At 39.7% G+C, this 27,271-nt stretch overlaps 1 protein-coding gene across 1 annotated transcript; it reads left to right on the top strand.

Annotated features, from left to right (window-relative positions):
* Window positions 1-402: 402 nt before the first annotated feature.
* snx33 (sorting nexin 33) lies at window positions 403-26,464 on the top strand. Its single transcript, XM_042495470.1, has 2 exons — window positions 403-2,727; window positions 21,298-26,464. Exons 1-2 carry the CDS (start codon window positions 1,296-1,298, stop codon window positions 21,549-21,551), a joined length of 1,686 nt encoding a protein of 561 aa, XP_042351404.1. The 5' UTR covers window positions 403-1,295; the 3' UTR covers window positions 21,552-26,464.
* Window positions 26,465-27,271: the final 807 nt, after the last annotated feature.

Here is a 27,271-nt window from a genome sequence, read left to right as displayed (position 1 = left end):
CCTAAGTAGGCCCTCTTTACTTAGTCTTATTGTCTCGTGAAGCAAACTGAACAGATTGCATATGAAATACTGCATAAACAACATTTAAAGTTTCATTTGAAAAAGTTCTAGTAAAAAAAAGTTGTTTAGAAGTAACTTTATAGTGGTGATTTACTAAAGAAGCCATTCGGGTTCCGTACAATATGCAAACAGGCCTATATGTTGGAAGATATACTCCTAATATTAACGATTATTGCCATCATCATCATCATCATCTGAAGCCTGAGTGTCCCTTGGCTGCATGGATGTATTATAAAATCTTGGATGTTGTAATGTGGGCTGCAGGTTATAATGTGTTCCTCCTGTCGGGGGCGGTGTTGAGCCAGTTTCTCCTCCACAAAGAATATAAAGGAGCTGATGAAAAAAGGCGAACTTGCCTTCAATTGTTCAAGCCTAACGTCATGGAAAGAGTTACTTTGTTGCAGCGCGCACAGGAATAAACCCAAAGAAACAACACGGAGCCGTGATGTGTTGATACTCTGTAGAAGGAGATTGTTTTGGTTACTGATGTGCGTCTTTTTGTATCCAGTTTTAAGGATCGAGTGAAGATGCGCAGGAACCTGTTTACAAGGAAAACGCAGCAAGTTTCAGTCTGAGGGAATGCGGAGCAGGCTCACAATGCACAGGGATACCATTTCTCACTCTGTTTTTCTGCACGCCGGTACACTTTGTCTCAAAGATGTATTCACCAAGGATCATTTTTAGGCTCCGTGATGAGAAACAAGTGTCCGATAAAGGAACAACGCGAGGTTGCAGTGCAGTTTCTGAGGATTAAAACCACCGTGGGTGATTGTGGAGGATCTCTGTGGTGAAACCAGTTTTGTTTTTGAACCTGTTGTGTTAGGAGAGGAATGTGAGAGCCCTTCTGTTATGAGGAAGTTAATGTGTTATAGAGCATTTATAGCCTAAAGTTATTGATAGACTTTTAAGTATAATAGAAAGTAAGACAAAAGAGCGATAGCCTCAATGGGCTGAAGATGCTAGTGGGCACAGTAGGTACATTTTAGGCTTTTATTTTGGAATAATAGTTTTACGTAACTGTTGGCTTCTCCTGTGTTTACTGAGTGCCAGCTCATTAAATTTTCACAAGTCATACTGTTGCACCTGATCTAACAGCTGCCATGTAATTTGAGATGACTTTAAATATTACAGTGAGCTAGATGTTTCCAACACAGCATGCATTAGGACAGTAGCATCATCTAGGCACAATGTGCGTGTAGAAGTTTTCTTGCTTTTGGACCCACTTGAGTATCAAGATGTCAGTGAAAGCCAAAGCAATCTACACTTTTCTGAGTGAAAACAAAGAGGAGATCAGCATCCAGGAGAATGAGGAACTGGTTATCTTTGATGAGAAGTCGGTGGATGGCTGGTTTCAGGGGGAGAACAGCCGAGGGGAGAGGGGTCTCTTTCCTGCATCATATGTGGAGATTATTCGCACTCGCTCAAACTCAAATGTGACTGACTGCTCCATAAGCCCGGCGGGATCTTTAGGAAATGACTCCTCCTACTTCCCCTCAACCCCAAACACCACTCTGCATTTGCAGCAGAGTTACTATGATGACGATGATGATGACTGGGATGACTGGGACGACAGATCGACGGTGGTGGATGATGGTGACCACACTAGGAGCCCGGGGGCCAATGGACATGCCCATCAGAGCCCACTGTCCAACAACCCCAATGTGCACTACCGGGCCAAACCGCACATGGAGAGACAGGACAGTATCTCCAGCTCGAGGAAAGGCAGCATGGTGGGTAGGAACTTGAACAGGTTTTCCAGCTTTGTCCGCTCAGGTGTAGAAGCGTTCGTGTTGGGCGATGTGCCCATGATGGCGAAGATAGCCGAGTCATACACCATTGAAATGGGTCCCACGGGTCCCCTGTGGAAGGAGAGTCCGCAGCCTTTTTCCTGCTCCATTGAAGACCCCACAAAACAGACAAAGTTCAAGGGCATCAAGACATACATTTCGTACCGGGTCACGCCGAGCCACACAGGGCGTCCCGTCTACAGGCGCTACAAACACTTTGACTGGCTGTACAACCGCTTGCTGCACAAGTTCACTGTGATCTCTGTGCCTCACCTGCCTGAGAAGCAGGCCACGGGGCGATTTGAGGAAGACTTCATCGAGAAGCGTAAGAGACGACTGATATTGTGGATGAACCACATGACCAGTCATCCAGTCCTCTCCCAGTACGAAGGCTTTGAGCACTTTCTCATGTGTGCCGATGACAAGCAGTGGAAACTGGGCAAGAGACGGGCGGAGAAGGATGAGATGGTTGGTGCCCACTTCATGCTGACCCTCCAAATCCCCAATGAGCACCAGGATCTTCAGGATGTAGAGGAGCGCATTGACACCTTCAAGGCCTTTGCTAAGAAAATGGATGACAGTGTGATGCAGCTCACACACGTTGCCTCAGAGCTGGTGCGCAAGCACCTGGGCGGATTCAGGAAGGAGTTCCAGCGACTTGGAAATGCCTTCCAGTCCATCAGCCAGTCATTCATGCTGGACCCTCCACACAGCTCAGAGACCCTCAACAACGCCATCTCCCATACAGGCCGCACCTATGAGAACATTGGAGAGATGTTTGCAGAGCAACCTAAGTATGACCTCTTCCATATGCTGGACAAGCTGTCGCTCTATCAAGGCCTGCTCGGCAACTTCCCCGACATCATTCATCTACAGAAAGGTAAAATCATCCACGCGTAGTTCTGACATGTGAGAGATTTCTCTAATGTCATCATGCATGCAAACCCAATTATCGGAAAATTATAAATGCGACCATACTAATGATTACAAGTATGATCAACACAGATGTTTGGAAGTATCCTCAGCGTCCCATCTGAATTTAATTACAGCAGCTTCATTCATGTTTTAACTAAATGGCCAAAGAAAATTCCCTGTTTGAAATGACAAAATTTAACTTTTTCTAGCCATCAGGCCACATAATGAGCTCTTCATCTCACAGCAGGTAGAATTTATCAGAGTGGCCAAACTGATTATTATTGCACCTTAATACTAAGACACACAGCCACCAATCACAACTTTGTAACAACTGCTGTAGTGTTCTACAGTCGAGACAGTCAGTGAGAATGTGGGAAAGAGTTAAAAGTGTCAGAAGTTTCAATAATTGTAAGTTACAATACAGAATCTGTCTGCTGATGTGAACAAACAGAGCTGATGGCCTGTGATCACACTTTGCTTCACAATATGTGCTATGTATTTAGTTATGGTTGACAGATTGGGTCAAGTTTTGCCTCCAGCATCAGACACACATGCAGACATACACCATTTGAACCCATGAATGAATGAAACATAGTGCCAGTGTGTTTTATGTGTCAGTCTAGGATGAATATTAGGCCAGTGTTTGCCTGCAGCACTTGAGGTCACCTGCTTCAACTCCTTGACTTCTCTCCAACCAGACATACACACACCCACATATTACCACATATCTCAGTTTAACAAATACTTTTTATAACAATGATGGAATTTGACAACCCACACGAACATGTCACTGGAGAGATGGTGGAGCATAATGCAATACTCAAATAGAAAATCCGATCCAAAGAGCCATTAGAGAAAAAGTTAAACTATTTATGTACATAGTGATAAAAAACTACTATTGATAATATGTCTTAAATTGGCAGTGCCTGTTGTTGTGGACATTCACCTTAGATTCCTCTGGGTTCTGTTCAAACGTTGATGAGACAAATAGGCGAGCGCTTTGTTGTGGTGTAATATTACAACCAACAGCCATGATGTAACAAGGGCGCCGGAGTAACGCAGGCAGGGAGTAGCTTATGTACAAGTGATATGTCATCAGTTTATCTAAACCTTTGTGATGTTGGCCCTCCTCAAACTTTTGGTGAATTCTATCGGTAGGGGAAGTAGCCTAAAAGCTGAGTTGCTGGTGATAGAAGTCATTGTTGGATATATGACATTAGGCACTTCTGGAGAAAACTGTTCTGGGGACTTCCTGAGAGGAACTGTCCACAGGGGAGCTTCCCCTGAGAACTACATACCTTCTGCTTCTACAATGTTTTTGACATCTTTCTCCTTCTCACAGTGGTTGTGCCATCAAAATATACTTTAAATTGATACTAATGCCTACCAGCTGTGCAAACTACCCATTTCATATTCTTTTCAAACTTCAAACGTATTCTCGCCTGCAGAAGCAAAGGTTTCCAAAAACTGGAAAAAAAAAATAAAATAAAATAATAATAATAAAAAAAAAATCAGTTACCACTATTTTTATAGTACAATGCTAGTCACACTAGGCCCTGCAATATCCACTATTTTTACTACTTTTATTTCTGTAAACCTAAATCAAGAGTAAACAAACTCACTTGTAAATGTGGCAAAAAAAAAAGATCCAGGTGACACTTCCGCGGGGCCAAATAAATGCCTTTAGGGACAAGAGACTGCTTATATTTGCTGAAAACTGCTGCATCACCACTGGAATCAATGTTTTATTTTACTCTCATAAGCTCACTGGTGTTTAATCAGTAACCAAAATTTTCCTGTATCTGTTACATTCCTGATTTGCATACTCATGACAGTCGTGTTTGTGGCAGCTGATTTTCATAAACCTCATGGTGGAATATTAGTTCTTCTCTTGTCTGCATTGCAAATCAGGATTTTTCTTCTCTTACCCTTTTAGATCAGCCCATAAGAGCAGTGGCATATCAGCGTTCTGTGTCAACTCACAGACAAATAACACTATCAGCTGATTGGGTTAGTTACGGGGGAAGGATAGGGCGGCTACCAGTGAGGAATAGTGCTGTTTGTATATGTTATCTAACTTCAAACAGCAGGCGATGGTTATCATAGAGGTCATTTGTAATACAAATCAACTTGTCACAGTCACTCCACAAAGCTATATGAATGATATTAAAATCACAAAAAGTTAACATTATTATTCTATCTGCTGGTGTCAGGCTGTGCAGATAGTTGCAGTTTTACTTGCCGAAGTTGTGTAATATTTGACTGTGAAATTTAATTTTTAAATGCTTGAAGCACCACACAGGAAATTCCATTCATCTTTATTATAATGAGATGACAAAGGTTGATATCCCAAAAATATTTGCTTGGCTATGTACCACTGGGGTTAAGTAGAAAAATATGTCTCTCTTTAATTTTGGCAAACTGACATTTAAAAATAACACTTACTGTTTAAAGAAGCAACATGTTCTTCCTCTTATAAACGGAATAAGCAACAACACTTCCACGCCTGCTCAATTTAATACACTCAAGCCTATGATGGCTAATGTTGGCAAACTTTTGTTGGATTTGCCGTGTTATTGTCATGAGTGAGCCAGTTTAACCATCTGGTAATTGTCACTTGTAGCCACACTGTTCATCAAAAGTCACATTGCATCACTGTAAGGGAACTTTTTTTTCAAAAGTAGGAGGAAGAGTAAAGAGAGAAAGTATAAAGAGGTATTTGAATATTGTTTTTGCAATCATCTTTGGCATTTTTGCAAACATCAAGGGATTTTTTCCCCATTAAAGGATGATGATGAGAATTATTGAAAATGTTGGCATAGTTTGGCTCTACCAACCACAAATACATTACACATTGTACATTGTATGCTTAATATGTATGATATCAACTTCTCTAAGATGTGAGATCAACAAAATAAGTTGTTTTTAGGCCATCTGTTGCTGTGTTACCTGCAAGGCTAATCCCATGAAAAACAATTGTTTTTTTTTAGTGAGACATTGCTGTGTTTCCAGTGGGGATAGTGCTATGATAAACAGTTGTTTTTTTTTTACCAAGTCACACTGTGTTTCCTGCAGAGTTAATGCCAAGAAAAGCAGTTGCTTTTTTACCAAGACATCGCTGCAGCTCTTAGCCACCAACCAAGTGTTTTAAGCGCAAATGCTCAAAAACACATTAACCATAGTGCTGTTGAAACATAAAGAAATGAAAAGTTTACATGATATACAAGTGCAGCCTCTGTGGTTAGCAGAAACATACAATGCCAACATTTATTTTATTAATTTTGCAGATTGGGTTTTATATCCTGTGTATAGCCCAATTGTGTGCTTTATGCTAACAAAATAAAGTATCGAGGGATTGTTTGCTTCATCTAATATTTCTCTATCTTGAAGAGAATGGACAACTGACCCTAAGCTTAATAACCTTGGTTGTCTTGTGGCAAATGCTGCAATGCATTGCATGATATATTTGCAACTTAGCAGTATTCTTGCCACCCTATATACTTGTATTTACCCTGATACTTGCCTGAAAGTTGGCATTCCTTTAATATTTGGTAATTATTCAGACACTGAAAGTCAATGGCAAATGCCTTGTGGCTTTGTTTACTTTCTCTTTAACAAATTGTTTATTATTTAAATCATAATCTTGACAAGTTTAGACTATTTTAGGTTGGCAATATCTTAAAAAACTGGCTGTGTTTAGACAAAGCTTGGCTTCTTTTGTTATAGTTTTGTTATCTGTACCTAAGCGTTTTTTTAAAGAGTAAAATGGTACCCAACCTTAGCCCAAAGACAACAAATAATGTGCACAAGGAGGTTTTGCAGCAGTGTTTTAGCGCAGTCAGAGACCTTTTCCCTCTGCTGGGTCTTCCCTGCCGGTCCAGATAACTCCCCTTGATGTGACTTGTGTTCTGCTGAACCAGATACAGCTGTGGCAACACTCAGAACACACAGAACTGAGGTCAGCCTTTTCCGGTGCACTCCTCCTCTTCATGTCCTTATTGCCTCTTTCCTACCTGATTTTCCTCTTCACCAATTCTATAGGAGCTTTTTTTAACTGTGATCCTGGAGAGCATGTGAACTGCAGGAATGTTAACTGTCTTTGAAACGTGGTGCTGGGCAGGGACTGCATGTGGCCTTGATAAAATGGATCTAGGGAGGAGAAGGGTTCGGGATAATGTCAGAAAAAAATCAGGGTGTGCTCCAGACATGTCTGTCTCTCCATTTTCTCTGTCCTGTTTTAGCTTTTAGACCACAGATCTTTGAGTCTTTTCTGCTATGCTTTCTACTGTTAGTCAGTCTACGAGTTAGTCTGTCTGGTTCGTTATCCTCTTCAAGTCCATCTTCTTCTTTTAATCTTTCCCCCTCATGTTTCCCCTAAAGACACCCACATCAGAGCTGTCTGTCTGGGCAGCTGCCCTGGTTTCAATAATAGACAAAGTAAATCTAGTGTGGTCCAAAGGCGTGGACTCCTAACATTGCTCTGCTGTACTTTGAACCTCTGCCAACCCTAATCCCATAGACCATGATCTCATTTGAATACAATTGAAAATCTCAATCTATAGGGTTAATTACATTGCAGTGTTATAGAATAATGGACCTCTGAGGCTTCAGTGCGAGAGACAGATGTGAGCCCTGCCGGCTACATCTGTACTGCCAGTCACAATTACTCATTCGAATGATCCTGGACTCTGAAACTGACTGTGCCTCTTATGCATTTATGTACATAATCATAAACTGAGCAATGCTGTTCTTCTACATCCCCGTCACCAGAGGAAAATGTTGGCATTGCATGTTTCCGCAAACACCAGATTGTTACATTTGTAGTCTTCATGCTTATCACATTAATGTTTCTAAAGTGACTTTGTATATGAGCTGAGTTTGTCATTAGGCAGTGGAGGAGATATTGGATGACGGGACATCTAGGTAAGAGGCCTGCCAAGCTGCAGACCACTGTTTTAAACCAACAAACAACAAAACCTGGTGTTCTTTAGTGAGTCATCACTTTTAAGCGGCTTTTTAACCACCAAAAATTGGTATTTTTTAGCAACCCGTCTCTGTGTTCCATTAGGGATAGCGTCACGAAAAGCACTTATTTTTTTATAAAGACATTGTTTCTTTTCCTGCCGGGATTGTGCCACCAAAACTAAGTATATTTTGAACCCTAACACAGTAAGCAGACAGTCGGCTGTTGGACAATGTTTGGGCTATTGGTGAGCATCTCTCAACCTGGTCTTTGTTGTCGGTCTTAGTCAGCCCCAGTCAGCTCTTGTCTGAGCCGGCGGAGCCCTTGGTTAGAGAAATCACTCTGATTTGCAGTTCAGCTCAGTGCACGAGTAGAAAAGTTTGTTTCAGTCTCCCGTCCTCTTGATCATAGTCATTTGTTTGCTTTCCTCACCTCTGTTTGTCATATTAGCTAAGATTCTTTTTTTTATCCATTGAGCTTTTTAGCATAAACTGTTCATAGTGGTTTGTGTTATTGTTCTCTAGTGCAAGGGAAATATCATTTGTGGTGCTGACTGTGAATGTGCTAACTGGCTAACTATCATCTTGAATCCGTCCTGCTGGTCTCCAGGTTTCCCTTTGTGAATGATGAATATAGACTACTGCTGTCAGCTGGTATGAAAAGTTATTTCCTCTCATGCAGGCGCAAAACGTACATGCTAGCTGGCTTTTGACAGTAGTCTTTGCAGTGTGTTTAAGTGCAACCTTTTAGCCGAGACGTAAGAAACTTGAGGCGATGCAACAGTTGGTCTTTGTCCGAACTAGTTCTTTGATGTCAGTTTGTTGAGTCTGGGCCTTAAGCCAAAACATGATCTGATCATAACCAAGTGCTTTTTATGCGTAAACCTAACCACATGTTAACCACAGCATTGTTAAAGCATGAAGTGTTAATACATCTACTATATAATAATATGCAAGTGTGATGTATCTGTGGTTTGCAGAAACACACATTTACTCTGGTGATTGAGTTGTCTAATATCAATCTGATCCTAAATATTCAATATGTGGGCTATTCTCTGGAACTGAGGTTACATAGACAGCAATTGTTACATGTCAGGTATTCATGAGAGTAAAGCAAGTATCATGTTCTGCAGATTTTGTACCTGGCAACAACTGAGGCACTAATCTGAGATAAAACCACCTCATGAAGCTTTGAATTAGCACAAAAGGCTTCACAATAGAGTGAAACCAACCCGCCCCGCGCTGTGGGTATCAGTCTGATCTGATCTAATCACATGTTGTGTAAGATGAAATCTGAGGCGTTTGCTCTGCAGGAGATCTGGATCTGCGTCACCTGTGTCCTTAGAACGACATGTTAAAACTTGAAGTTCAATTAAAGAAAGCAACTCAACGGTTACTGTTAAATTATTGTGGATAATCCAAAAGGATGAGTAAGTTGAACATCCTGAAGTACAAGGTCATGAATAACATGAAACCAAAGCAAAAGTCATGACAGTTTTTTCAAATAAAATCCACCAGACTTAAACTGTTCTCCTGTTATCTTGACTCATGCTTTTGGCATCTGGATTGTTATTAAGCACAGAAAGGATGGTCCTTCCCATATCAACTATTGCTGATAGTGGGATAAAACCTTCTGTGATCCAGAGCAGAGCATTATTCAGTTGAGAATGAGCTAGATCCGCTGGGATGCCTCCAGCAGACTTTTAATCTGGCCAAGAGGTTAGTTGTCCTCCATATGGCAACATGTTAAAACACCACTTGCAGGCTGTATCTGTCTGAAGGAAAAGATTTTGAGTTGCCAGTTTTGAGTAAATGTGAATGCCCCCTTGATATGCAACAGAGTGTTGTCTAAACTACATATTTTGGGATTGTGCCTGCATGCACATATGAACGTCTTTGTGTGTTTTGTCTGAACAGATCTCAGTATTGTTTAATCTATCAAAGTGCTGACCAGAAGCTTGTGTGGTGTTTAGATTGTCTGACAAACATGTTGCAGATTAACATTCCCTATAATTCCAAATGCAGCACTGTAAGCGGGTAAGCAAACCTCAGTCCGTGAAACCATGCGAGGGTTTCAGGAGGGTGCAGTGGCTCAGTTATGGCACCTTTTGAACATTGATTGTATGTTATTTTGTTGGCCGCAGTCCCTGTCTCTGTCTGTGGTGACTATGGAGAGCAAATGTTTTGTCTCTCCTGTTAACGTACTCATAAATCTTGACAAAGGCTAGGTTCTCTTCTTCACACACACTGTGTATCCACATGCTTCTGCATTCCTGTCTGTGTTGGCCCCAGTGCACTGCTGTTTCACACTGAAGGAGATTACAGATGTCTCCAAGAACTTGGTCTTTACCACCGCCACCTCCCTCCTCCTCTCAGAGAACCACAGCTTATGTGGTTAAGTGTCATTAGACTGAAAAGGCATGAGGTAAGAGAGGAGTTAGCTTAAATTTGAAAAGACTAATGCCATAGCTATTCCACATCATTTTTTTAATGCTCTGTCCCGCTCATGAACTTGAATTGGACAAAAACTTTTTTACAGCCTAAGTTACAACAACATGTTAGTCCATAGTTATTAAGGTCATCCAGACAAAAAATAGCCCTGGGTTAAGAAATGCAGCCCTCTCATTTATTTCTGAATGGACCACTGCATTGGTATCAAAGTTTTGCCAACTTCAACAATGTTCAGTTTTTACCTCAATGCAATGCAGTGTCGTTTGGCATGGACTAGTTTAGCCAATAAAGTACATGTACGCACCCATTCCTAGATGGATCAGGGGCATTTAAGTGTAATTCAGCCGGCTACCTGCCCAGCTCACGTTGGTGGACAGACAAAGTTAGCAACTAGCTGGTAGCAGAGCATTTCAAAGCTAAAGAGCTAGATATTTTTCTCAAGAAGTTGGTGGAGACCACAGCGGAGGTAAAACGAGACTCCAAATGCTTGCTAATGTTGCTCTGTGTCTGCTGGAAGTGTGAATAGATTTACGCCAGATGTGTCAAGTGGCCAGAAGATTATTTTTTACAGCATAGACCCAGTGCTGCTCTAGTCTGAGAGCCTGCTCATAGTGAAGCGCAGGTTTTAAAACCTGCACCAGCCTGGCCTGTTATGATGATGATGATGAATTGAGAGATTGACATATCTCAGACTTCAAAAGATTTTCATGGTAAAAGGTGGACTGTTGTACAATATTTCCTTTGTCACTTAAAGACCCACCTACCAAACCCCTTGAGGTTTTCTAACAAGCTTACCCAAGCCACCTCAACTTGTGGGACCTGCGAGTTGTTGCACATCACTACCTTCTAAGTATTATGTGGTAGCTTATACTGTTATTTCCACTGCATGGTACTGCAGGGCTTTACTCGACTAGCTCCTTTTTTAATTTTCCATTTGCAAAAGTTCTGTATAGTAGTTTTTTGGTACCGGGTAGGTTGAGGTTCGAAGCAAAGAAAGGCAGGTTGGGTTAATTGGAAAACCTGAAGACGCCTGTAGATGTGAATGTGTTTATTCGTCTATATGTTTGTAATAGATTGGCACCCTGCCAAGGGTGTACCTTGCCTCTGACTGAATGCATGTTGGGGCAGACTTTACTCCCCGTCAACCGTTAACAGGAAAAGTGGTTTTGGAAGTTGTCCCTGCTTGCATTGTTATGAATAAATGGAAAATAAAAGTCATTGGCATCTGCATATGTTCATGATTTGATCAATCCATTCTTTGGCATCACGTTCACCAGTTAGCTCACACATTAATTGTTTTACAGGCTCTTTCTATTGAGCTCCAGTGCAGCTAAAGTACCACAAAACAACTTCTTCTTTGTCTCTGTCTTGCTACAAGTGTTTAGTTTAAAGGGAAGATTCGTCCCACCAGCCTGCTAATCTTTTCCCTCCCTTGACAGGAATGAAGCTTTAACTGTCAGAGAGGTTCTGGGTGACTGCCAGTTGTAGTCATGGTAGCGCTGACACAATGCTTGTGGTTGGCATTGGAGACGCCATCCCTCAGAGGAGAGCATTGTTAGCTGTTGCTGGTCTTTTCTAGTGTCACGAAAAAGACCATCATAAAAGTAAGGACTATGGAAAACCCTCGTCATTTAAGAATTTCAGTCGTCGGTTGAAGTTGCACATTGCTTTGTATTGCCAGTTACAGCTAACATTCTGATCAGCCCATCATAGGAACATCTTGCATTTTTCTTTTATTTTACTGCCTCTCTCAAGTTATTGCAACACTTCAGAGTTAGACATAAGTTGCACAGCAAACACACAGAGGAAATAATACATCTGTTGCATAACAAAAGAGCTGGAACTGTTTGAAATCAATTAAATGTCAGAATCAGAAACAGAAGAGAAAGCCTTAAGACTCGGAGGGATTTCGGGATATTACAACGCTTGTCTCACAAAGCTTAAAGTAATAATGATAAGTTATACAAAACAATTATGATGTCACAGCTAATGTTGACATGATTATTTATTTTACTTGATTTGTGATGACATCAGTTTTTTTCGGAACTTTTTGAGGCTGGTTGAGTTTAAAAAGCCAACATCACTCATAATAAAGCTAATTTTGTTCCGTATGACAGCTGGAAATCCCAAATATTTTTTATCCATAGAGTCCAACTTTTAATTTCACTGAATACACCCTTTTTTCATTAAAAAAAATGTTTGAAAACCTGATCTGGAAAGGGTTGAATTTAATCCCCTTGCAGCAAAACATTGCGAGATAAATAGGGAGATATTAGTGGTGATTAATTACACCTCCCTTCAACATAAGTGCGAAACATAAACAAATACATCTTGATAGGAACATGTCTGACAGAAGCAGGGATTTACAACACCATCTGTGTGAAACTGAAGTATATAATAGTTTTAGATCAGATTCGCTGGACATATTTAAGAAAGAAAGAACATCTGTTGAACATCTCTATGCATGGCTTCAATTAAGAGCTTCTATTGGAGCTCTTGGAAGCTTCATGTCTTATTTCTGTAAGTGTAACGGTCAAAAAAGTAGTAGAGTGCATAGAGTAGTATTGAGCGTGCAAAGAAAGTTGCACAGATTAAGCATTTCTGGTGCCTAATTCTCCGTGCAGGCTAAAGAGGGTGGTTCTGTTTTGAACATTCCTGAACCCTGAAGTAATAAAAAAATGAAAAATCAAAGAATTGGAAATATTTCTTTCAGTGTCCCGTAGCCAATTAGCCCCAAAGATAAATGGCCAAAGGATATTTGAGATGGCAAAATCATCTGAAAGCACATTCCAGGTCAGGACACAAACCCTGGCTCTGTTTTTATCTGAGTATCTGATTGGCTGGTGTAAACACATTTACTGTTAGCTTACTCAGCAGTGGGTTTTGTCATGTTTGTGTATCCTCTGGGCTTTTAGGGCCCACATTAAACACTGTCAGATATTGCAGAGTCCTTTTGACCCTGTCATGCATTCTTGAAGCTGTGTCTCAGTTTTTCTTCTCTTCTCAAGCCTCCCTTTCCTCTCTGTTTTCAGATTTTAAGCTCTTCTGCACACCCTCTGCCTTCTCTTTTTTCTTTCCTTTTCTCATCTCCTCTTTTCCATCAAGTTAAATGGCACTAGCCTATTTACTTTAATTTGTCTTGTCATAATAGACTTAAGGTTGAGTCATATGGGCATTTAAAGGGGACCTGTTATGCTCATTTTCAGGTTCATACTTGTATGTGGATTTCTATTAGAAAATGTTCATATGCTTGTATGTTCAAAATACATTTTAGTCCACTTTGATAGGCCAGGGTTTCTAGGTCTTCCTTATCTGCACTATCAGTGTCTGCACCGTCAATGCAGCTGTGGGAATGACTGTTAGAAAATATAGTGACACATTCTACCATTAAAAAAAAAAAAAAAACACCAATAAAACCTTTCAAACCAAAGTCTTCACAACCGGACATGCTCTGACATGTTTGCATTTCATTAGCATGTAGCTGCATATAATAGCAGTGTACTAGCAACCTAGGGAATAACTGTCACTGAGTGTAGTGACACATCTCAACGTGGAAAATGACTAATAAAAGTTTCTTAACTAGAACCTCGTAATCAGACATGTTCCAGGGGAAATATGATCCAAAATCGTGGAAATTTTAACAACAGCGGCAACCAGGAATACACGTTTCCCTGACAATAGCATGTAGCCCATGTAGAACTTGCAGCTGAGAAATGATTGTATTAAAGTATAGTGCAGCTTTCTACAGTAAAAAAAAGTACAACCCTCACAACTGGACATGTTCCAGCAAGAATATGATCCGAAAACATGGAGAAATTAACAGCATCGACATAAAAGTTTACACGTTTACTTACTACATGTAGCTACATGTAGCAGTGAAGGTTATGGCACTTGTAGTAATTTTGCTGGAGCAGATAACCATATAAAGAGATCCATTATGAACTCTTGTCTCAAATGTAAACTATTTTTTTGAAACTTTGGTCACACTTCGTATGAACCTCCACCACTGTAATATTATTTTCATGACAAAAGAATAAATAAAATCATAATAGGTCCCCTTTAAAATGGAAAGATTTAGCAGCTTCTCTGCACCCCTTTCCTCTGTAATGATACAGTAGCATCTGACTGGAGCACCACCTACTGCCTTTCTCAACAAACCAACACCGAATATTCGCATAACAGCAGTAGATGCAAAAGCACATAACACTGCATTTTCCTCTGCTGATTCCAAGAAAATTTAGTCAGACTTTGCGCTTCATTTGGATGACAGCCCAATTTATGTCAGCAAGTGTCTAGCACCTATTTCACCTAGATTTACAGATACATTTCTGGTGTGACCTCAGCTAAGAGAACATTTTGTATCGCCAATATGGGAGCATATCTATGTTCCCAGGGTCCTATGTTCCCCAGCATAATATCCATCTAATATGACACATTACTGAGACCTTTAAAAGGGTGTCATGTTCTCAGAAATGTATGTTTTCACGGGTCAATATGCTGAAATTACCCACCCACAGCTTCAAGTCTACTCATGTTGAACTCCTTGAAACCTAAAGCCTTCAAATTTGCAGACAGCTTTCTTTTCTTTTTTTCAGACACTGATATCTCCAATGGCTAAATGGATATTTACAATTCAAACTGCATTTAAAAACACCAATCTCCCTTAATTTATTTGCAGAAGATAGCCTTTACCAGTCTCTTACAATGTTAGTTTAGAACAAGCGCACAGGACCCTGGGAGAAAAAGGAATGACCTCTATCAATATATTTCAGTAAAAAGCTTTTTATTTGTAGCTATTTTCATTGACCTTTTTTGAGAGGTCAACAGAGAACAAAGGTCTTATCAGTTCACTGTGGTGCTTGACTCAGACGTCACGCACACACCCACACACACTCTCAGCCCTTAACTAATGGTCAGTGTTTTGTGGGGACAAGCTTCATTTGTCCCCAGTTGAAAAATGTTTCTGTTTACCCGTCTGTCCAATGTGAAAAACATCCACTAATCTTACCCTGTCACGTTATCCCTCCTGTGTTTGAAGTCTTAAGTTTATTTTACAGTACAGTGACTCACTCTGATTACGCAAACACGAAATGGAATACCCAGCTACACCACGTTTCCTCGCCAGTATTTGGACAATAAAGCAGTTTAAGGGTTTCAGACTTAAACTAGACTGTATTCTAGTATTTTAATATATGTGAATAATGGCTGTTTCAGTCACTTTGGTTTACCAAACAATATCTTGTGTTTGAAAGCGTCATGCCATTACCTGCCAAATATTTTCCATTTCACACTGCAAGAGAGAAATTTAGCCCAGTTCCAAGTTTTAAAGGAAAAATGAGGCTGCTGTGTGTTTTGTGGTTTGCCTTGCAGTTGGGAAGTCACTACATACTAGTGACTGTGCTTTCACACATTAGCTCAGTACTGTTTCACTGTCAGACTCACACAACTCGAGGGGATTGTGAAGGAATAAGCAATGATTTTAGAAATTGGAGATTGTATCCAACTGAACCTCTGAAGGGAAAGTACAACTTTTGTAGGAGAATATCTTGATTTATAATGATGAGGGCATTTTGGTTTATTCCAAATAACAGTCTGCTAATGCCTTTGTTTTGGAAATGCAATCATTTCTGCAAAAAGAGGTTAAAGAGGTTACTTTGTAGGAAAAGAAACTAAACTGATAACAGCACAGCCAGGGGCTATAGTACTGCAAGAAACAAGCTGGATTTTTAACATGAAGACATTTTTTTCAGCTTGCTAGCTAAGCTAACAAGTCAGGTCACATTACATGTGGCTGTCCAAAAACACCCATTACAGTAAAGTCTCTTGTCAAATGTTGATACTATCACACCACCAACACACAGCAAGCACTTCTGCACCTAGGGTTTCCATTATCCAGTTTCTGACCAGGAAAATCTGCTGGTTGTAAAAGTTGGACCTATGTAATTCTCTCTGGTAATAATGTCCAATTGAAATATTTCCCTCTGAGAGTATGTGGACCTAACACCGTGTCCTAACAGCAAGCATGCGTTTCTCTGTCCTCAGTGAGTCTTTTAAATATGCACTTCTGCTGTGTCATAAACAAAGCATGTAAAATATCAGTTGTGCACTCCGGATCATACTTAAGACAACTTAAAAGATGGGGGAGTACTTGCTTTCTTCCCACATTTGTACTTTTTAGAGTGAAAACATACATTTATTTGTAATATTTACTGGAAATGACATAAAATTCATCCAACAGCAAATAGGTAGTTATTAGCAATGGTTATATATCTGAAACTTTCAGCTCCCTGACATTCTCCCTCTAGTCAGCTTCAACCTTACATAGGTTTTTGTAGTGACAGAGGTATCATACAAGAAACGCTTCATTTTAACTGAAAACTCAGCTGTCACTCATTCATTGTGGAGCAAAACAGGGCAACTGACAAAACTTAAGCTCAAAACAGCATGCTCTGCAGTGCTGCGTTGCTCAGGACAGTTAGAACATTATAATAGCTGTAGCAACTGTCCTGCCCCAGCCCTTAATCCTAGTCAAATCAAGTCAAATCAAGTCAAATCAAGTCAAGTCAATTCTATTTATGAAGCCCATTATTACAAAACACAGTTTGCCTCAGAGGACTTTACAGCATATGACATCCCCCTGCCCTTAGACCCTCACATCACCTAAGTAAAAACTCCCCCAAAAAAACTCTGTAACGAGGGAAAAAAATGGTAGAAACCTTAGGAAGAGCAACTGAGAAGGGATCCCACTTCCAGGACGGACAGACGTGCAATAGATGTTGTAAATAACAATTAAATTACAATAATGACAAAAAGGACATTGAAAGAGAGAGAGAGAGATGAAACAGCAATAATGGTAAGCAATTGTGCTCCTATAGTGTATACATTTGGCAGTTTCAGGATTGTGCTCAGCCAGGTCATTGATTAACACATATGTTTGCAGTTCGGGCAGGGCGCATTGGCGCTGTCCCAAGTTTTTGAAAACGCTGACCTACGTATCACTACCACCTATCAAACCATGTTAAGTTATGTTGACCGTGTACATACAAAAAAAACAGGGTTTAACTAATTTTTACAAACCCTCTTCAACTGAAAAGGCTCCTCTCCAGTTTGATGACGTATTTACTGTGGGATTAAACAGGAAGAATTATTTAATTGGCAGTGACTGGAAACAGTCCCAGATGAGAATGAGTTAAAATTAGACACATTTGTCTTGAAACTGCTGTGTGCTTAAGTTTGGATCTTAGAAAAATCTGCAGTCTGTGGAGGAAAATAATGCTGGCTTTGCTTAAAAGGAGCCCATCTAAAGGGAATTGGGAAATGTCATCAACACTATGTACAAGCACACAAGCAACACATGTTGTAAACACATACAACATCTTTAAGAGGCACTTCTGTCCTCAGTTTCATGTTTGTGTCAAATGGATAAGAGACAGATGAAGACGTAGAGAAGAAGTGCTGCACTTCCTGAACTCATCCCACAGTGACCTCGGGCTGTGGTAGTGGGGAATTTAGCAGATGCCTGACTTCGGTTCCCCAGAGGGTTGTGGCCATAATGACGCTTGACTGTCCCCATTCTTTTTCTCTCCGTCTCATTCACATACACATACTGAGTGACTTATGAAACTAGACAGGGTGTCCGCAGGGCTTAAAAAGCACTAATTTCAGTTCTCAAAAAGGTCTTAGAAGTTATCAGAAAGTCATGAATACTTTCTCTTGCCTTTCATAGACATCATTGTTAGCTACAAACTGTTTTTGTTTCCAATTTCATGTACACACTTAAACGAAAAGTGACATTGTTGCAAGAGTGGCTTATATGCACAGGAGGCTGTTCAATCCTTTTTTTGTGACATTTTAGTCAGCAGCATAATTGTATTTAATTGTTTAATTAATCCATTCTTTTGCCACAAAATATGTATTTTGTGTGGTTTCAAAAAGGTCTTAATTTCAACTTGGTGAACTCTGCAGAAACCCTGCTTGGGAGTCATATTAGTGTTTTTGACTCCCCTGCACACTGTTGTCCTTTCCTTTTCTTTCCTCTCCTCTCACTCCCTCTTAATCCCCTACAGAGTGCTAATATCTCCCCAGCACAGACCCATGAAGCTGTCACACGTGAAATAGTTCAAGTCTCTCTTCGGCCACAGCAATAAAACATGCGGTAGCCAGGCTGGTTGGGCAAGATAAACAAATCTGGTGATTTTCCAGCCCACTGGCCGTGTATCATAGAGCATTTGTTAACTCGGTGAAAAAAGGCAGAAAGCCTGAAGTGGGAAAGAGGGATTGGTTTTTGTACAACAGAAGAGAACTAACACAGATTTGCCTTTTATTCAGTCACAGTTTTTCCTTTTTGTAGCTTGTATTTTTAGGTTTTAAGATTTTGCATCAGATTGAGCTGCAACAAAGAGGACACCAAGCTTTGTTTGTGATTCGATTTTGCTTATCTGATCCAAACATGAAAAAGAATTGGGTTTGTAGCTTGAATTTTGCATCAATTTGGAGAGCAGATTTAGCTTCAACGGTGAGGATGTCAAGTTTTCTTTGTGATGAGGTTTAGCGTTAGATGACCCAAACACATTAAAAATGGAATTTGGTTTAAGAATTAAAAGCAGCCTTGACATCCTTGCTTTTTGTTCAAACAGTATTTGTTTTTGAGCTCGTATTATTGCAGCTTTTAGTTTCTCTTTCAATAGTGAGAGCAGATTTTGCTGCAAGGAAGAGCATGTCAAGTTTTCTTTGTGTTGAGATTTTGCAAAAGCAGATCCAAAAATGTTGATTCAACCCCCCCATTATTCCCCCACTGCACACACACACACACACACACACACACACACACAACCATGAGAGCCTTTCCTTTATATCCCACAGACATGCTATCTGGTGATGCACATTCTCCTCTCATGTGGAAAACAGAATACATGAATGTAGGTCACCGCCACAGACTGTAGTCCACACGCCTCCTTGCTGGAACAGACTGGAAGTGCTGTTCATGCTTTCCCAGACTTCTGCCAGGAATTCCATGAAAAATCCAGGGCAGCATGAACTCGCAGATACAATTAATGGATAAAACCTGAATTCTGCAGCAGATACATTAAAAACCCAACAACAACAAACTGTAAACTAGTCCTGCCAGTTAGTTCATCTGACTAAAATCAGCCGTCTTCCTGGTATCGAGCTCAGCTTGTGTGAGACTCGCTAATCTGATGGGAAATGCAGCATGGCAACATGCCATTAGGCTGCCATGTTCTTCTCTTGGAAAGTGACGTCATGTTCAGTCTGGGTAAATGTGGTTACAACATTATACTGAAACGAGACGTTTGGTATGCAATGAAACAAAAAGCAATTGTGTGGTCCCTGCTCTACCTATAAAGCGCACAGCTTCGCAGTAGTTTATTTCTGGGGTAAAAGTTACGATGTTGGTCTTTACTGCTGAGGGCCATGGAGGAGATACTGGTATAACATTACTGTTGTATTTTTTTACATTAAGCAGAACGTACAGAAATATAGACCCAACCAAAGAGCAATAATACATGAGACTGTTTTTAAATATACTTGACTTTTATGAGAACTTCTGTTATAGTGTTTTATTTGTATGCTTTTTTCCACATTTTAAAGCTTTTCAGTTATTCACGTCAGCTTACCACCACAAACATCTTATTTAGATACTCTGTTAGTTCTACATAGTCTGAAAATAGTGATTTGTATGTTGAAAGTGATGTTAAAAGGTCAGTCCAACCAGATACAAAAAAGAAACATATTTTCTCACTTTGCATCTAATCACTCAGTTAGTTTTGTTGTATTTGCCATGTTTATCTGTCAATTTAAAGGTACCCTAAGCAGGATATTTCTAAAAAAAACAAACAATGTACAGACTCTTATAAAAGTAATACCTCTCAGTCCCCACTAAAGACCCACTAAAAGATTGCAGTGGTGTCTTTTTCTGCAGAGCTTCTGCCCTCTGCCTGCATTTTCTCATATTCTGTTTTGGGATGTTTAAGTGTGTGTTCCCCCACAGCGCTCAGGTGAAGTCAGGGCTTTATAAAAAGATACTGACCAGGAGCCAGATGCATAAACGATGTGTACGCACAAAACCAACACGTGCCTTTTCCTGCACATAAGATGGTATTCATAAAGAAGGAATATGTGGTAAAAAATGTGCCAACCTCACATATTCACATATTCAGAGCAGGCGTACACACAGTTTTAGCTGAGAGAGCTGCTGGTGATATGATAGGAAGGAAATTAAATATAAATTAGGGGTTAGAAAACAATGTTTTAAGGTTATCTGACAACTTCACTGATTGTGTGATTTATTTTTTACAGCTTATACTGCATTGTGTAAATTGTCGTTCAAAGGCTCATTTATGAAGTTAATCTTAAATTATTTGTAAGTGATTAAGTTCATGATTATTTTTATTTACATTCATCTCTCTGTCAGTGGTCGCTGAACTTTTTAATGTTGAGCATTCTGTACAGTTGGTTTTCACATGAGCGCCATGAATGAATCATTGATCGTCCTTCTGACATTCAATAATAATGATGATTAAGATTTCACTGTTACAGTGATCAGCAGAAATGTGATGAATCAGTGATATGGACGGCTGCTCTGGCACTGTTGAAGAACCTTGGCGATGCAAGGCAGTCGCTCTTGTGGCAAAAACAACTAAGATAGAGGCATAAATGTTATGAAAAAAAACCAACTCAAAACCTACAAAATAAAACCAAACTACTGGCATAGCTAGATAGCACTGTGTATGTGATGAAATGCTTTTGTTTCATTTGGGTGGTGGCAAAGATGGGTATCTCAAAAATTTGGCAGGTTAAACTGAAACTATGTGTCATCACACACCACTTTAGGTAATAAAGAACCATGTCATTTGGACGCTTTAACAGGCCTACTGTTTGTGAAAGGGTAATACGGTAAACAAGCTAATTGCGCTCAAGATGGATGATTTGGATCTTCAGCTTCCAAGAGGCAGCCCTAGAAAACTGTTTTTCCGTAATCCTGCTGACAAACAGACAACAAATCTATCTGTGCAAGTTCTTGACGGAAGTGATAATGACAGCAATATTTTGTGTCTGTAATATTACAGTTTTATAAATAATATCTCTTTTTATCTTGACCCAGGTGCCTTTGCTAAGGTGAAGGAGAGCCAGCGGATGAGTGACGAAGGGAAGATGGACCAGGACGAGGCAGATGGCATTAGAAAACGCTGTCGGACGGTTGGGTTTGCCCTCCAGGCAGAGATGAGCCATTTCCATCGGCAGCGGGAGGTGGACTTCAAAGACATGATGCAGGCCTACCTCACGGAGCAGATAGCCTTTTACCAGCGTATTGTCCAGCAACTGGAGCGCACCCTGCGCATGTACGACTGTCTGTAAGGACGCCGAACTGCTGTCCAGTTCAAGATGCCAAAAACCACAGAAGAGAAGGAAAGGAAGATCCAAGTCTTGACTCTTTTATCAAGGCGTTTTCTTTGGTTCATTTTGAAAGGACCTGCAGATAAATGAAGCATTAGTTACTGGAAAGACGTACAAAGCCAGTCAGTCTTTCACTTTGATGGATTCAAAGTTTGTTTGCTTTTTTAAAAACCTACTGTACCTATTATTTTATGGAATACACATCACATAGGCAGTGTCACAGCATATTGTTTATTTTACATAATTTAAGGTGTTTGTAACATTAAAATAAGAATATAGGTTTCAGATCTAAGCGAATCTAGTTGATTGTTCTGTAGTGTGACACCATGAAACGGGTTCTGTTTTGACATTGTCCCCTTCTCTCCAACATCATGCACTTTGGCTTATGCTGGGACTGATCCAAGTTGCTTTTAAAGGTCTAGTATGTAGGATTTAGATGGATATATTGGCAGAAATGGAATAATATTAATTAAGCATGTTTCCTTAAGTCTATAATCAGCTGAAAATAAGAATCATTGCGTTTCTTGACCTTAGAATGAGCCTATTATATCCACATAGGGAGCGGGTCCTCTTACACGGTGGCAGCCATGTTGCATCGCCATGTTCTTACAGTATTCCAGAACAAACAAACAAAACATTGGCTCTCAACAGGGCCAATAATGTTTTAGCGTTTTTCATTTTCACGTCAGCTACCTTAGTTAGCAGCCCCATTGTGGCGAGTTGAACAGTGTTGGAAAAAGACTGATTTTTATCGTGAAACCACTTTATTCTGCGTTTTTGCCATTTTCAATCATCAAGTCAGTTTGTTTTGGAGAGGAAGAAACCTGACCTGATAATCTAGCTCCCATAAAAAAAAAAACTTTGAGAATCTGGATTAAATCTGGAGAAAAAGATGAGCACACATTAGCAGGTGCTAGGCTAGCAGCCTGCCTGCGATGAGCCGAACGGTGTCGGAAAAACATAGACTTATGTGAAACTGCCTATTAGACCTCTGCAGATAATTTTTTTTTTTTAATTTTTAAAACTGAAGGAATTCAGTGCCACTAAATCCTACACACTGTACCTTTAATGTGTAACGCAAACACATTTAAACACATTAATCTTCTGGTGAATTTACCAACATCTGTTAAACATTCAAAATGTCTTTTCAATGCAGCATTTTAGGATTTTATTGAAATCACTGAAAGTATGAACTGCATAAAGTGAAGTTTCACCATCATCTTGTTGAGTGCTCATCTCGCTCAGGTGTTCACTGCTTTGAAATTCACATAAGTTTCTCTGGTATCTCTTAGTACAATTCGCAAATGACTGTCTTAACTTTGCAGCACGTGGAAGAATTACTGATACCATGTAATTCAGTTTAGTATGTCTTCTTTTATGATTTTCATGCAGTAAGTGCCTTAAGAGTCTGAGGCCTTCTGATGGAATATTTTAAATGGACCATTTGTCTGTAGCATGGCTTATGTTATATAGGGGGAAACTATTTGGAATGATTTAGGAACAAGTTTGCACGTTTTTATCTGTGGTGGGTCATAGTGTGTGGAGGTGTGTTTGTGTGGGTGAGAGTGAAATGATTTAACTACTGTGCTGATCAGTTCCCCCTTACCACGGTGGAAAACAAAATATATCTTTTTATGTAGCAGCAGGTTTATCTAGCCAACTAGTATGGATAGTAGTCAGATAGTTGAAGTGGATTAACTGGTTGTGTGAGGCAGAACATCAACTTGGCATTCAATGTTTGTTTTAAGTCATTTTGTAGACACAAGACTGAATTCTTCCTGTTACTAGAGTTTTGTGTTTAATGTAGTTTGGGTCAAAAAACAGTACGACTTAATGTTCATATCAAGTGTTTTAGAAGAACATCTAAAATCACATTACATAATTCAGATTATATCCGCACTGTACCCAAAAATAACTTAAAGAAACTGTTCTGATATTTTAGAAAATATACTTTGCTTTCATGAAAATTGAGCTACTACTAGCAGATGATTAACTTAGCATAGCCTGGAAACAGCTAAACCAAGCTCTGTCTATCTCGTTACTCACTAACTAAAAATGTTATATCTTATTTTGTTTCATCCAACCAAAAATGTCAATTTGCGGTTTTACATGCGGTTATGACAATATTACAGCATGTAACCTCCTGTAATACCACAACTTGTCCGTAATTGGGTTTTTAATTGGATTAAACAAATGAAATACGACATGTGAATCAGTGAGATTTAGAGGTGCTGGTAGGTAGATTTTGTGTCCGCAGATAATCAGGCTAAGTGTTTCTCTTTTTTTCAGTCTTTATGCTAAGCTAAGCTAACTGACTGTTCACTACTGCGTTAAATTCATGCTGCAGGGCAGAGTGACATCATTCTTCTTAAACAACTAACAGCAAGAAAGGGAATACGCATATTTCCCCAAATATTAAACTATTCATTAATACATATATCTTAATAATCTTCTTTCTCCAATCTTCTTCCACAGTGAAGTTTCACTTTTTCCATTTTGTTTTTTTTTTACATTTACTGGCGAATTCACAAAGAATGGAGTGCGGCCGCTGATAGCATCATGGATTGTGCATCATTTACAACCACTACCTGCTCCTTCTTAAGGTCTGATTCACAAAATATATTGTGCTAATGATATTATTATATTATGGCCATACATTTTTGCAGGTGAGTGCAATTTGTCCTGTTTTGCATCTGATTGCAGTTATCCATGTGGCAAAGTATAAATATGCTTTTCTGCCAAGAACAACAATGAAATTTTCAGACCTGAAGCTACTGACTGATGAGGTGCAGAGGCACTCCTCAGAACTTTAAAATTGACAAAAAGAAACTGAATTAGGGTTAGTACTGGGTGTGACATAAATGAGATTCAGTTACCACAAACTCTAAAGATGCGATTAATTTCACTGTAACTGCCTGTGACTAATAGTGTTGATCTTTGTGAATTAAACTGATTTTGCATTGAGGCTCAGAGGGGGGGGCAATTCTGCACCAAATGTATAGAAACAGCCACCTAGAAGTTTCCTTCCGAACTGATCATCCAGGCAGTTCCCAGCCAGTTATCAGTCAGCTCCTAGCCACTGGGAACCTCTCACTCTCTTCCTGTTTCCTGACACGATATGACAAGATTCAACAATAAACACACCCATTCCTTTTCAACATGTCACCATGAGATAGTGCTTCCTTCACAAAAACTAGTACACCAGTGACGTACACTGAAACACAGATTTTCAGTGGTGGAATATACAAAACAACTGATTTTGCAGCAGATTTCAGGTGCGGAAAAAACACTTTGGTTCCATAATCACTGCACAGCCTGGTGGATAGTTAAACCATTGCAATTGGTTTCACTTTGGGGCGTTATGAGACAGCTCTATGTTCACTATGTCAACAATGGGGATCTCATTCCAGCCAGGGACCAACCAAGGAACTGCGTCACAAATCTGCCCTGGCCCCATCACAGATGAACGGTAAACTCTAGCTGGCTACATCTGTATGCACATTTAAATCCATGCAAATAGCACAGGAGCTCTGAGGCGCTATTTGCTTGGCAGCGCAGTCAGTGGCGCATTTAACGCTTACAGGATCTTATTTGAGCAGGTTTAGCGGCCGCAAAAGCTATGCAAACCTTTTGTGCATTCGCCTGTGAATGTAGTAAAGTTTCCACACGATAAGATTTGAGTGACTCTGAGGATATGAGTCCCACTCTTTACTGCGTTTATCACCAAATAAGAGTTGTTCCAGTAACATTACTCATTGTGTTTAACAAGAGAGAAATTTCATGGCAACTTGCGGTTGACGAGACTATCTTTAGCGACGTGTTAACCTTAGAGGTTTATGTGGAGTCTCCGTTGCAGTTATAAGCATTACCTCAAGACGTGACTTTTTTTTAGCTTCTCTTCAAGAAGTTTCCAGTGTTTATTTGTCAGTTGTGAGACACTTGATTTTTCATTTTGATCGAAGAGAGTTAGATCTCTCAGTGGTGTGTTTGGGTGCATATGAAAAGTGAAAGGAGACATTATTTTGCTCTGCCTGGTGTTTGTGATTGTCAAGAGCCGTATTTTGGTTCTCCCATAACAAAGAAGTGCTGATTCATGGTGCAGGTTTCTCAGTAAACAAATGGTCCCTGTGTGTGTCTGTTTGTGCGTGACTCAGTTATGAGTGTCTCAGTTACTGGTACTGTTCAGTCCACATCTGCAGCCTTTAACTCTTTGCAGTCTAAATGTGGTGTTGTTTTATGTTTGTTGTTTGAAAAACCTTTGCTTCTTCATAGTTCAGCATCGTTTTGTTAAATATCTGTTTGCATTTGCACTCATTACCATTTCTCCAAGACCAAAGAAGTCAGGCATTTTCTACTGGGCTTCCTTTTTTTACTGTGTTTTGACTAAAATGGAATTAAATGTGCTCTCTGGTTTTGTAATTGAATCTGTTCTACTCTGAGGAAAATGTGAAGAGAGCTTTTGGAAAAACTTTAAAAAAAAAACCCCAAAAAATAAATAAATAATTAAAACATTCCACAAAGAAACAATAAGGACACCAAAGGCACAGATAGATTTGTGGCAAAAGAACAACATGCAGGTACAACAGAAAAAGAAAGGAAAAAAAAAAAAAACATTTCGAGAAGTGCTTGCAGCCTCAATCAGGTTTCCTAATGACACTATCAGCTCATGCTCCAAAGCTGCATGATAAGTTAAATGCCAGGCATTTCACACCAGTGACGGTTTCTCAACATAGATGCGAGAGCGGGTGAGTTGCGGGAACTTTGTGCTTTAGTTTCAGTCTCTGAAATAACAGATGGTGATTTTCCAGTCAGTAATTTGTTACTTGATTTAAGGGAAGGGGACCTAAAAATGGTAATAAAAGTAATGATGGTGATCGCCTACTGTCTTTCTGTTCTTTTGTGGATTTGTGCAGCAATATTGTGAGTTTATTCCTATGCAGACATATTTAGACCACTCAGTGCTTCTGTTTTATATCTGGAACATGCCAGCATCATATTTTATTTACAATAACACACATATCTCCCATCTAAGGTATAAAAAGGGCAACTGAGGCAACACTGATGAAACTGTGAGACACTGAAACATGCATCCACTTTATCCAGTGAGCTTTTGTTGTCAGAATACTGTTTTTGTATTTTTTCTATCCATGCTCAGCGCATCAGGATATTTATGAGCAGGATGTGATGACACACAAACAGTTTGTCCTGAATATAACCAAAACAAGGACAGCCAGGAGCTGTTATCCAAAATTCTCTGTACACATAAACATACTGACACAGTGACGTTATACCACAATAAATGACTCACAGAAATGTGTGCACGTGTCCCTAGAAGTATGAGTAGAGAAGAATTCTTCTCATTGTGTTGCAGAAGTCAATCTGTTAAGTCTATTATCTGTATGTTTTGACCACAAAGCATTTTTACTGTGTTTTTATCCATGGTAACACTGTGGCTGGCAGACGGTTGGTTCAGACTGAAATATCTCAACAATCACTGGATGGATTGTCATGAAATTTTGTACAGACATTCATGATTGCCATAAGATGAAGCATACTGAGTTTTGTGATCCTCTGACTTTTTCTCCAGTGCCTGCAGAGAGGCTGCAAGATTTGTTTTTGAGGCAAATATATCAAAACAACGACTAGATGGATTACTGTGAAATTTGCTTCAGGTATTAAAG

This window comes from Plectropomus leopardus, chromosome 11, assembly GCF_008729295.1.
Source record: "Plectropomus leopardus isolate mb chromosome 11, YSFRI_Pleo_2.0, whole genome shotgun sequence".
Lineage (NCBI taxonomy): Eukaryota > Metazoa > Chordata > Actinopteri > Perciformes > Serranidae > Plectropomus > Plectropomus leopardus.
The sequence above is the reverse complement of the archived record's forward strand: the minus strand, read 5'-3'. Positions and strand labels throughout refer to the sequence as shown.